The following is a 10,031-nucleotide window of genomic DNA, read 5'->3' on the forward strand; positions in this document are numbered from 1 at the left end:
TAATGCAACAAATCAAATACACTTGATTGAGTCTTATTTGGTGTTAATAATTTGATCCTCTTTTGGAATAGTAAAACCCTAATGACCCTCATTCTATTTGTTTACAAATAACAAAGTTAAGCACAAACTTGACATAAATGTAAACAAATTACATATTTACTTATCCTAAAACCTAATCCTCTCATTTTAATCCTCAAAGCCACTTGAATCAACCTCAGGGAGTTGGCTCATCCTCACCAAATTATCCTCTCTCACCCCACTATCCCTCTTACACGAAAGCGAAAGCCCGAGCCCGAGTTTCCGGACTCCGGACCACCTGTTTTCTCTCCTTCTCCTCTCGTTAACACTCACCTTATCTAATGGCTTCCTCACACTCTTTGTGCACTCTATGTAAGCTGCAAGAAATGGATCCTCCCCTATCGTGTCGCCTTTTTTCGTCAGTAGGATCGTCTTCGGAGCCTGAATCCGGCACGGCGGGAGCGGGACGTAGAGTTTCGGCCCGCGGGAGGCGATCGGCGGCGGGGACGGGGGCGGGAGCTTTGTTGGGCTATTGTCCATGTGAGGGGAGACTTTGGACATGCCTGGTTGGTTCTCCCATGAGAAGGGTACACTTTCAAAGGAGTGGTTAAGCCTTTGGTGGCTCATGCTTTTTTTTTGGGTTGAAGACGTAGGGTGTTTAATTATTTGGTGATGGAGAGAGAAAGGGTTTTGAGGAGCTTTTTTTCATGCAATATGTGCTGCTTTGAGAAGAGGTTTGAGATAGGGTGGTTTCTTTGAGGGGGAGAAGCAAATATTAAGTGTCCAAGGCAAAAGGCATGGGGTGTTAGGTATCCTATGAGAGAGAGAGAGAGAGAGAGAGAGAGAGAGAAATTGTTGTATCTTTCTTGATCACAAGGATTGCTTGATTTACTTATATTGTTAGAGAGAGAGAGAGACAAAATTGTTGTCTTATTTTCTTGATCAAGGAATACATTGTTTACTTAAAATGTTAGAGAGAGAGAGAGAGAGAGAGAGAGAGAGAGAGAGAGAGAGAGAGAGAGAGAGAATTGTCGTGAGTCTACATGTAGGGGATTGCTTGGTTTACTTGGGAACTTTGATTTGTTGAATAAGGAGTCTAGAAGATATGTATATATGTATACATAAAATGCTAGAAAAAGTGTTGACTTGTATAAGAGGAGAAAGAGAATTGGAAAAAAGATGGTGCCATTTTAATGTATTTGCTATCTTTATTTTTTTCTCTCACTGTATATAAGCGTTTATTGTATCAAATTAATGCACTTTTAAAATTAATGCACTTTTAAAGAGATTAGGTGAATTTTAAGAACTTAATTTAATGCAAGAATCTGAACAAAAACAGTAGATATTATAGTTTTGACAATTCTCTCTCTTATTAATAATCTAATGAATCAGAAATTTAAGAACACTGATGGTTTCTGCTTTCAAATATAGTATAGAAAATATGCACATAATAATAGTTTTATTAATAAATAGTATGAATATATTAGTCAAGTCCTTCAGATCGCATACAACACAAAATTCTAATTCCTCTAATTCCTCTTTACCATAGAACTGGTATTCTTAATACACTTTAATTTAATTTTTCTGTTTGTGTGTTAACATTCAGGCAAATGATTACTTAAATAATGATATACAAACACATTTGTCACATTAAAAGAGGAAAAAAAATTTTGAGCTTTCAAGGATAACTACTTCCTACCAAAAAACATAAACGGTTAGACTTCGTTTGGTTCGGATATAAGTAAGAACTACTTATTTCAAGGATAAGTACAAGTTCAGATATAAAATAAGAACTAGATCAATTTTACGTTTGGATTTGGTTATTTTCGAAAATAAGAAAATTAGCGTTTAGATAGATAAAATAAAATAAGAAGAATAATGGATATAAATAAAAAAATAATATTATCCCTCTCGTTATACTTGAATTTGAATTTTTAAATTTAAAATTTAATTTTTAAAATTAAAATTTTAAATTTTAAGTTTCAAAATTTGAAATTAGAATTTAAAAATAAACTGTCAAATTTTAGATTTCAAAATTTTAAAATTTACATTTTAAATTTGAGATCAAATTTAAATTTTAAAAATATAAAATATCAAATACAATTTAAAATTTAAAATTTAAAATTTAAAATTACAAACTTTAAGCTTGAAATTATAAAATATAAAATTTTCAAAATTAAAATTAAAATTAAAATTTTTAAATTAGTATTTGTGTTTGGGTACAAAGGGGGATAAGGTCTTATCCCCTCATGTATCCAATCTAAAGGGGGTGTTAGATAATGACTAAAACTAGAAAGTGATATAATAAGACTCTTAATTTGTTTTTTAGTTGGCTAGAAATAATTGTTCTTTGAATCCTATTCTAACTTATATTGTAACTAATTAAGGAAGCTTTAAATGAGATTTTATTGAACAAGATAAGCACGTTTTTTTTTTTTTTTAAATCTTTTATAGTTGTCAATTTTGAAAAACTTGTTTATAAGGATTGACAACTTATACAAATTTCACCATCTCTTTTATTTGTTCCATATTATTTCTTGACCAAGCAAATTCGAATAATTTGAACATGGCTTGATTAAAATCCCATTAGAGCTTTTCGTTAAAGCTTTTCAAATGATTAATTTTCTTGTTACAGAAAAAAAAGTATAAAAATTTAAAATTAGAATTTCTACTTTGGAGCTCGTAGATTTTTTTTTTCTTTATTTTTATTTAGTTCATCCTTAACAAAAATCTTAAAGGTTTATTTGTTTTATACTCTTCCAATCAATTATATTTTTATAGATATTTTTATAGATGTCCTTCTAAATTAAAAAAATATAATAAAAGAAGGTATTGGTAATATTCTCAACTTTGGAGGGGTATTCAGGATATTTTGAAGTTTTAGATATTATCAGTTAATAAAATTTACATTTTGGAAGGATCCAAACAAACTTTCTACGACCTCTATCTTAGCGGATCCTCTCAAACTTAAATCCTAAGGCTCAAGATTATCCAATCCAACAATGCCACGTGGTGTACAAAATTATATCCTATCGTATAATTATAAGTATTTAAGTGTTATATGCTGTTGAAAAATCAATTTTTATCTCTAATTCGAGTTAGAATTTAAAAATTCTCTTTCCCTTATAATAAAATTTATTATAGCGAAATTTAAAATATATATATATATATATATATATATAATATATATATATATATATATATATATATCTATATATAATATATATATTATTTAAATTTTTCTACCATTGATTATCACTATTTAAATGTTATATGCAGTTGAAAATTATTATTATTTTATTATTATTATTATTATTGTGTTGTTTGTGTTGTTGTTGTTGTTGTTGTTGTTATCTTTAATCCAAATTTTTATCTCTAATCAGAGTTAGAATTAGAAGATTCTCTTTCCCTTATAATAAAAAATTATAACAAAATTTAAAATTTTAAATATTATATATGTATATTTAATTTTCTACCATGATTGCCACTATTTAACTGTTATATGCAGTTGAAAATTTATTATTATTATTATTATTATTATTATTACTATAGATATATATTAAATTTTCTATCATAATTATCATATAATTCTGTGAAAAATTATTATTATCATCACTTTTATTTCTGATCCGAGTTAAAGAACCAGCATTATTAACTATATAAATATAAATAAATTAGCCTACATTATTTTTTTTTCTCATTAATTTTTTTTTATGGATGAATGATCGATCTCCATGGAATTTGCTTCTTCGTTAGCGTCTCCATCAGGGACGGCGATCCCCGGAAAATTGTTTGTCGGAGGACTAAAATCGGAGACGAACAAAGAGGCTCTTCACGCACACTTCGAGCGCTACGGGACGGTCGCGGAGGCCAGGATAATGTATGATTGGAGCAACGGCAAATCGCGACGGTTCGGGTTTGTCACATTCGGAGATACTGCGGCGGCGTCCCGAGCCCTCGACCCCGGTGAGAAGGATAACCACATCATTGATGGACACAAGGTCCTAAACTTCACCTCCTGTTACGTATTGTTTCATATTATTTTACATGCACCTTGATTATAAATTTATCATCAACATATAACTTTTAAATTCGAATTCTTTCTACGAGATTCCAAAGATTTATATATGAAATATTGCACAACTTAAACAAATTGCGACTATTGAAGCATACGATGCATTGCATGTAGGCGATAAAAAGATCTAATTTATGTTTTACATAACGCTATTGTTTTTTTTTTTCCATATTTTGATGCGCAATTTTTCATAATAAAATACTCTTTCCGAATTCGTATGTTAATTTATGTTAATTTATTTGTATATCTAATATTGTGAAAAAAGTATTTTTTTTATAATATGCAGTTTTTTATTGGTAAATATCTAGGCTTTATTAATGTAGATATCCACAAATATCATTATTGTTTATAGCAGTATACAAATATTTGTTTTTTGAAATTTTAAAATTAAGATATTATATATGTGAACTATGCTTGATTTTTATATTTACATTATCATTTTTTTTTTCAGGTTGATGTGAAACAGGCCGTACTTAAAGAAACTCGGACTGCAGGACCAAATAAGAACAGTTCCAGCAACGCCAACGTTCCAAACGGTAAAAAAATTTTCGTCGGCGGTTTACCAACAGATATCATAGATGACGAATTCCGAGCTTACTTCGAAAAGTTTGGTCCGATAACGGATGCCGTTGTACTGAAGGATAAGAACATCAACCAACCTCGAGGATTCGGATTCGTCACCTTCGAGACCGAAGAGTCGACCCACAGAGTGTTGGAGAATCAGTTTCATGAGATGAGGCCGGATAAGAAGGTCGAGGTCAAAAAAGCCATCCCTAAGATAGAAGGAAGCATACCATGCGACAACAACAACAACAACGACAACGGCATCAGCAGTAACAACAACGACAATTTATATAATGGTGGCAAATATATTCCAAGAATAAGAAAATTTCCGCCAGATGAATATACATATGTTGTCAATTATCCTGTACAATTTTGTGATTACACATATCCCTATACCTGGTATACTCCGATGGCCTATGGCCCAATGGGCTATGGGCTGATGGGCTATGGCCCAATAAACTATGGTGATTGGAATTGCACTAACCCAAACATAACATGGTATGATGGTCAGACGCACCCTGGTGATATTCAAAATAGCGGCCTTCCTAATTATAATAACAATCTAATTAGTAGCCCCACAAACTTAAACTTTAGCGGTTACACGACAAATAGTGGTGCGGTTGTTTCAGCGGATGAAGGAGTTAGTCAAAATACTAATGCAGAAGGGGCAAATAAAGCTTGCGGGGACAATGAAGAGCGCTCGAAGACTCAGCAATTGAAGGATAAATAATTTACTGGTATGACATTTGCTTTTCCAAAGGTTACTTTTTCGGCTTTTTATTTTTTTGGTAATTATACACAAGACATGCTTATAGTATACTCAGCCACATTGGCATAGCTTTATATTAAATATTTCGTAATATGAGATTGATTTAATTGAATAGTAGTGCCATTCAATGTTAATTTTCTCCAAAATTAAACTTAGGGTCAATTTAAAATTGCTATATGAGGGATTCTATCTAATTTTTAAGTTTTTAGGGTTTAGATAGTTTCATCTTTTTGAGTATGAATAAGTAAGGTAAACTTAGATATTTAAAGAGATTTAATATATAGTAGTAGAATAAAAAAGAATTGACTTTATATGATAATTGCGATCATGTTCAAATTATTATCTTTTAAAATTATACGTAGTTTCATTATGCTCTGTTAGTTTTTGATGATTTAAGCTTATCTATCTTGTTTACACATAAATGCATGTATAAACCCTCACTCAGTCTTTATAGTTTCCTACATCTCCTCTTTTTATAAAGTAGCGAGTCAATTAGCAAGTTGTTTTGTTAAAGTAGCTAATTACATAAAATTCCTATGATTATAAAAGGTGAAGTTTTCATTTGTATTTTTGACCCCTTTAATCAAGTATTTTACATTTCATTTGAACCCCGCACCTAAACCTAACGTGTCGCTTGATTTCAAAAAAATCCTTCAAATTAATTCCATCAGAAATGACTGATACTAGTGTATAGCTAGTGATATTATTATCTCATAAGATTGCGCAATTAAAGATTCTCCTCCTCTTTAATTTTAGTCAAATTCTCTTATACTTGGTAAACATGTCTCTAGACAGTTTCTTATTCTCAAAAAAAAATATCTAGACAGTATGATCATTTCCAACTAAGGTGGTCGAATATCATCTAAACACTTGCTCATCAATCAATCGTATCATTTCTTGCGATGTTTTACTTGTTGTCGTAACTAATTTGGCAATTCCTACAGCTTTCTAAAAGTCTCAGATTATCTTCTATATATTAATCTAAGATCTAAATGAAGGAGTTTTGGAATCTGGCTACAGGTGGCTGCTCTTTTTACTTTTCGCTGTAGATCCGGATCCTGAAACTGAAATTCTCTGCACCTGTCGGAAAGATTCGGCGCTTCTTTGTACAGCATGTATTTTCATTTGTCCATTGAACAATTTTTTCGTCGATTGTGCTGTAATTATATTTGTTGAGTATTTTCGATTTGTTAGTGTTTCTTTTGGTCAGAGTGTTTTCGAATTTTCGAAGGATTTTACGTCGGAAGAAAGTTTGTTAGAAAATTACTTTTGATTTCGAGTTCTAGAAAAAATACTGTTGGTTGCTCTTTATGCTAAAACATTTTCAATGGATGAATCTTCAATTTAAATACTTAGATACTTGAAAGCAATCCAAAGTAAGGGTGTGTTTGGTTCCGCCCATTTATACGCTAGAATCGGAATCGGAATGTTTCAAATACTTGAAAGTAATCCAATGAGATAATAATTTATTCCGATTCCGCTTTCAGCTTATTCTAATTTCGCTAGTAGGATTAAAGAGGATATTAACACCAGCCACCGCCTAGCACAATTGATTGAGGATTTAATAGTTAAAGTCTCGCAAGAAAAACTTGTTACTGGACTGAGTAATTATTATACTTGTGTAAGTTGGACAAAATTTAATTGATGTATGCCAAAAAAATATGTTTTAAATCTTAGGCTAGAAGTCCAACAAACAAACTCAAAAGAAATTAAAGAGAGAAAAAAGCTACTCATGCCAAAAAAAAATCAAAATAATTTTTTTTAGTAGGAACTAAACTAAAATAAATCCAGAAGCTTAGAAAGTACACTGTTGAGATTAAAAAAAAAAAAAATACAGGGACCAATTTACAAAATCAGGATAGTTCATGGACTAGCCACGCATTTCACTCTTGTAAATACAACCCAAACGACCTCTCCCGCCAAAAATATGACTCAAATTAACGACCTCTCCTCCTCCGACCAAATCCTCTCTCTCTCTCTCTCTCTCTCTCTCTCTCTCTCTCTCTCTCCTTTAATTCTTGTTTGCTTCTCTAGATCTTCTTTCTAGTAGCGTACATATGGAGGAGGCCTCTTCCTCTTCCTCTTCCTCGTGTGCATCTCCTCGGGCGGTGCCTTGGATGCAGATCGCCGTCCGGGGGGTTCCGCTTTCCGCGAGCGATGACGACCTCAAGAACCACTTCCGGCGGTATGGCCAGGTACTGGCGGTGTTGGAGGATGAGCAAGAGATGCCGCAGGATTCAGACGGCAAGCAAGCATGCATTTTCTTCGCCGATTCAGCCTCCGCGAACCAAGCCTCAGCTAGCCGGGAGAAGAACAACCACATCATCCTCGGAAAACTGGTCCTCCTCGGAAAACTATATATTTCATATATAGATTCTTTTCTCTTTCTCTCTCTCTCTCTCTCTCTCTCTCTCTCTCTCTCTCTCTCTCTCTCTCTCTCTCTCTCTCTTTTTGTTATCTCTTGTCTATGTATACGAATGTGTGACTGGAAATTATGTGTTGGTTACGGTATTTATATTAATGTTCTTTGTAATGTTTTTCTGTAAATTTGATTCAATTACTATTCTTGATCACTACACTCATATTTTGTTAAGTATATGATCTCCAGTTTCTATTGCATATGCGTGCATATATATCAAGAACGATTACATGGGTAAATTTTTTAAAAAAAGAACTATTCCATCTTTGTTTTTTTATTTGACATGCAGTACAACGCTATATGCTAATTAGGCATTAACTCGTGTGATCTGATTTTCTTTTATTTTTTTTTTCTTTTAGTTTTTGTTACATCTTCTTTTGATCTTTTTGCTATTTTCAGGTTGAGGTAAGTAGGTTTAGCATTTGGCTTCAACACAGGAGGATCAAGGTATATAATTTGCCGCCCGGTACGACGAGCAGCCAATTTAGAGCTTATTTTGAGGAATTTGGCACGGTGACGGAAGCAGTCGTTGGGCCCGACGGTTCGGGCTATGTTGTCTTCAAATGGGACGAATCGCTGCGGAAAGTGTTGAAGAAGAAGTTACATCTTTTCTACGGCACGGAGCTGAAGGCTAGGAGAGAATCTTGGGGGTCTGAAGCTTTTCTGGTCGCAAATGCAGCTCAGCATGAGTCGACCAGCAGCGCTACTCCGTGTGCCCATGGTGTTGCATATACACCAACAAGGCCAGCGTATACTGATTCGACGTGTATTGCTACTACTCCGTATGATGCTCTTTATACGCCTTCCTACAATCGGCCAACAACTGTTGTTCCGCATGCATACAGTGCTCCTACCCCTCCATTCGGTACTCCTTATGAGTCTTCCTCCGACAATCGGCCAATAAGTGTTACTACATATGCGTATGGTGCACCTTCTATTAGTCCATACGGTGTTCCTGCTACATCTTTCTACAATTCGTCGACAACTGCGACTCCACATGTATCCAGTGCTCCTACTCCTTCATTCGGTACTCCTTATACGCCTTCCGACAATCGGCCAATAAGTATTACTTCATATGCGCATGGTGCTCCTTCTATTAGTCCATACGGTGTTCCTTCTACATCTTTCTATAATTCGTCGACAACTGCGACTCCGCATGGATCCAGTACTCCTACTCCTCCATTCGGTACTCCTTATACGCCTTCCGACAATCGGCCAATAAGTGTTACTACATATGCGCATGGTGCTCCTTCTATTAGTCCATACGGTGTTCCTTCTACATCTTTCTATAATTCGTCGACAACTGCGACTCCACATGGATCCAGTGCTCCTACTCTTTCATTCGGTACTCCTTATACGTCTTCCGACAATCGGCCAATAAGTGTTACTACATATGCATATGGTGCTCCTTCTATTAGTCTGTACAGTGTTCCTGCTACATCTCTCTATAATTGGTCGACAACTACAACTCCACATGTATCCAGTATAGCACCTGTTAAGTATTGTTTCAATTTATTTTACTTGCACCTTGTTTGCAAATTTCTCATGTATATATACCTTAAAATTTAAATTTGAATTCCTTATATGCTTTCTACCAGATTCCGAATATTTATATATAAAATATTGCGCAAATTAAACAAATTGCGATTGTGGAAGCATATGATACATTGCATGTGGGCGATAAAAATATCTCATTTATGTTTTACATAACACTGTTCTTTTTTTCTTTTTTTTTTTTAAGTATGCAAAGAAAAAAATTATGTTTGCTATTTGCATTTGCATTTATTCGGACTTTTAATCCATATTTTGATGTGCAATCTTTCTCATTAAAGTACTCTTTCTGAATTTGTATGTTAAGTTATGTCAATTTATTTAAAAGCATTTTTGTATAAGATGCAGTTTTTTATTAGTAAATATCTAGTTTGTTTTCTTTATTTAAGGCTTTATTAATGTAGATATCCTCTAGTATCATTATTGTTTAGACCAGTATATACACAGATATTTTTAAAAAATTTTTAAGATATTACATATGCGAACCCTACCTGATTTTCATATTTATATTATCATATTATTTTTTCAGGTTGATGTAGAAACTCGTATTGCAGGACCAAGTAGAAACAGTTCCAACAACACCAATGTTTCAAACAGTAAAAAAATTTTCGTCGGCGGTGTACCAAGAGATATCA

General features: G+C 33.3%; 3 protein-coding genes across 3 annotated transcripts; 2 read left to right on the forward strand and 1 right to left on the reverse strand.

The window, feature by feature from the left end:
* On the reverse strand, positions 1 to 999 carry LOC109708620. The gene has a single exon (XM_020230427.1). The coding sequence runs from the start codon at positions 643 to 645 to the stop codon at positions 187 to 189; it is 459 nt and encodes a 152-aa protein (XP_020086016.1). The 5' UTR covers positions 646 to 999; the 3' UTR covers positions 1 to 186.
* Positions 3,753 to 5,387, forward strand: LOC109708750 (RNA-binding protein 1-like). The gene is made up of 2 exons (XM_020230570.1): positions 3,753 to 4,019; positions 4,545 to 5,387. Exons 1-2 carry the CDS (start codon positions 3,753 to 3,755, stop codon positions 5,385 to 5,387), a joined length of 1,110 nt encoding a protein of 369 aa, XP_020086159.1.
* On the forward strand, positions 7,484 to 9,935 carry LOC109708751 (mucin-2-like). The gene is made up of 3 exons (XM_020230571.1): positions 7,484 to 7,765; positions 8,245 to 9,344; positions 9,926 to 9,935. Exons 1-3 carry the CDS (start codon positions 7,484 to 7,486, stop codon positions 9,933 to 9,935), a joined length of 1,392 nt encoding a protein of 463 aa, XP_020086160.1.

This window comes from Ananas comosus, linkage group 4 (genome assembly GCF_001540865.1).
Source record: "Ananas comosus cultivar F153 linkage group 4, ASM154086v1, whole genome shotgun sequence".
In the NCBI taxonomy this organism is placed as follows: Eukaryota; Viridiplantae; Streptophyta; class Magnoliopsida; order Poales; family Bromeliaceae; genus Ananas; species Ananas comosus.

What these genes read in the sequence shown, in the direction of transcription:
- LOC109708751 (XM_020230571.1), top strand. Translation starts at nt 7,484, where the DNA reads ATGGAGGAGGCCTCTTCCTCTTCCTCTTCCTCGTGTGCATCTCCTCGG. An exon ending in ACATCATCCTCGGAAAACTG is followed by an intron (nt 7,766 to 8,244) that starts GTCCTCCTCGGA and finishes TGCTATTTTCAG; the next exon opens with GTTGAGGTAAGTAGGTTTAG.
- LOC109708620 (XM_020230427.1), bottom strand. Translation starts at nt 645, where the DNA reads ATGAGCCACCAAAGGCTTAACCACTCCTTTGAAAGTGTACCCTTCTCA.
- LOC109708750 (XM_020230570.1), top strand. Translation starts at nt 3,753, where the DNA reads ATGGAATTTGCTTCTTCGTTAGCGTCTCCATCAGGGACGGCGATCCCC. An exon ending in ACATCATTGATGGACACAAG is followed by an intron (nt 4,020 to 4,544) that starts GTCCTAAACTTC and finishes TTTTTTTTTCAG; the next exon opens with GTTGATGTGAAACAGGCCGT.